Source organism: Amphimedon queenslandica, unplaced genomic scaffold (genome assembly GCF_000090795.2).
Source record: "Amphimedon queenslandica unplaced genomic scaffold, v1.1 AMPQUscaffold_6401_Cont21640, whole genome shotgun sequence".
NCBI lineage: Eukaryota > Metazoa > Porifera > Demospongiae > Haplosclerida > Niphatidae > Amphimedon > Amphimedon queenslandica.
In genome coordinates, this window is record NW_003553307.1 from 1 (window position 1) to 1,742 (window position 1,742).

Consider the following 1,742-nt stretch of genomic DNA (forward strand, 5'->3'; position numbering starts at 1 on the left):
ATCATTCCTTGTCTCACTAGTCCAAACATTACACTAGTACATGCATCACATTTAGTGGGAGAATCAAATGATCTCACGACCAACTCATGAGTGCCCTCCCTCTCAGTCCCAGTAATGACCTGAAAATAAAGAGAAAAAAAAATACAATTAATGACACAAAAATTACAACAAAAATAATACTCTATTTAATGCACATTGGTACGAACTCATATAAAATAAACTTCATTCTAATTTTGTAACTTTACCTTGGGTTTTTGAGGTGCAGTTCTAGTGCTAGTCTCAAGCTGATTCCCACTTTGATGGTGAAATATTGAAGTTGTAAAACTGTCATTTCGAGACCCTATACATGTAAGTCAAATACCATTAGATATTATCATGATACAAACATTGAAAATGATTACCTAATCCCATGCGATACTTTTGATTCTCTTTATTGAGTTTCTCATTCTCTTTCTGCAGTGACTCAATCTGTGCTTTGAGTTGCACAACATCGCTAGAAATAAAAAACAAATAAATAAGTGATGATGTAATTAACCTTTTATGGAATCAATAACTCTACCCCCTCCATACTTATCTCAATCAGTCTCACCTTTCAGTGTGGGCCAGTTGAGTTCTTATGTGCGTCAGCTCCTCCTCAACTCTTTGTTTGGCTCTCAGCTCATTCTCAAAGTTCTGCTGCATCTCAACTCTCTCAAGTTTGTCTCTTCTCAGCGTCCTCCTTTCAACCCAAACCTCTTTTTGCTACGAGAGAGAAAAAGAGGCATAATAATTATAAGTTAGTGACTATCCTACATGACTGGTATGTACATGTACATGTACATGTATGTACACAAAATGTATAAGAAGTGTAGTTTACTTACCTTTCCAATGGATGAAGAACTGGCTCTTAGGCTCTCTACATCTTCAACCAGTCCTTTAGCAACAGTCTGCAAGTATGATCGGGCGTTCTTTTCATCAGAGACAAGTTGAACGATTTCAGCAATTTGATGCTCCCACTACAGAAAACAAAGTCATCATACAAGATGAATACAATGATATTTCCTTTGCTATAACATTATGTCTACTTCAATTGGATTACAAAGGAAAAACACGCATTTATATAGTCCATAATTTGAATATTAACAAGCAATGGTTTAATGTGCTGTAGTGTGCATTAGCTACACAAAGAGCTTTAGCTACTAATATGAATCATGGCCAGCCCATGCTGTCATAACGATCAATGAATACTAGCAGACACACACATAACAGGTATGTGAATGCCCACTGACCTGTGAGAGCAGCTCCTTCTGATTCTTTACATCCTTTAGATCCTCTTCCTGCTGCTGCTGTATCTTCTTAGACTCCTCCAGTTTAGTTGTGAGTGACTCAACTTGCAAGGAGAGCTCTCTCTTCTCTTCGCTCAATTGGATCTTATCCTTCTCATACTTATCAACCTTCTCCTTCATCCCTTCATTCAATTCCGATATCGTCCTGTTACGTACTTTAGTCAAACGAACTTGCAAATCATTATTCTGTTAAAAATACAATTTACACAGTTAATACAATAGCTTTGATCACAACCAACATATTACAACCAACGTATTACATGTACACGTACAACACATGCACACTGGACAATGTAAATGTTTATGTCAAAAATAATGAGAAATACAAACATTATTATAATGATACGAAATAAACACACACATCAAAGAAATTAAAACATAAATTGTGTATCATTCTACAAGTAAAGACATTAACGC

General features: G+C 35.9%; 1 protein-coding gene across 1 annotated transcript; it reads right to left on the reverse strand.

The window, feature by feature from the left end:
• Positions 1-17: 17 nt before the first annotated feature.
• Positions 18-1,511, reverse strand: LOC105315980 (serine/threonine-protein kinase MRCK alpha-like; the record flags this gene model as incomplete). Its single annotated transcript, XM_011410765.1, has 6 exons — positions 18-119; positions 246-340; positions 402-493; positions 590-741; positions 861-995; positions 1,269-1,511. Coding segments are annotated over 6 exons (819 nt in total), but the record flags the coding sequence as incomplete, so codon positions are not given.
• Between the last annotated feature and the right edge of the window lie 231 nt (positions 1,512-1,742).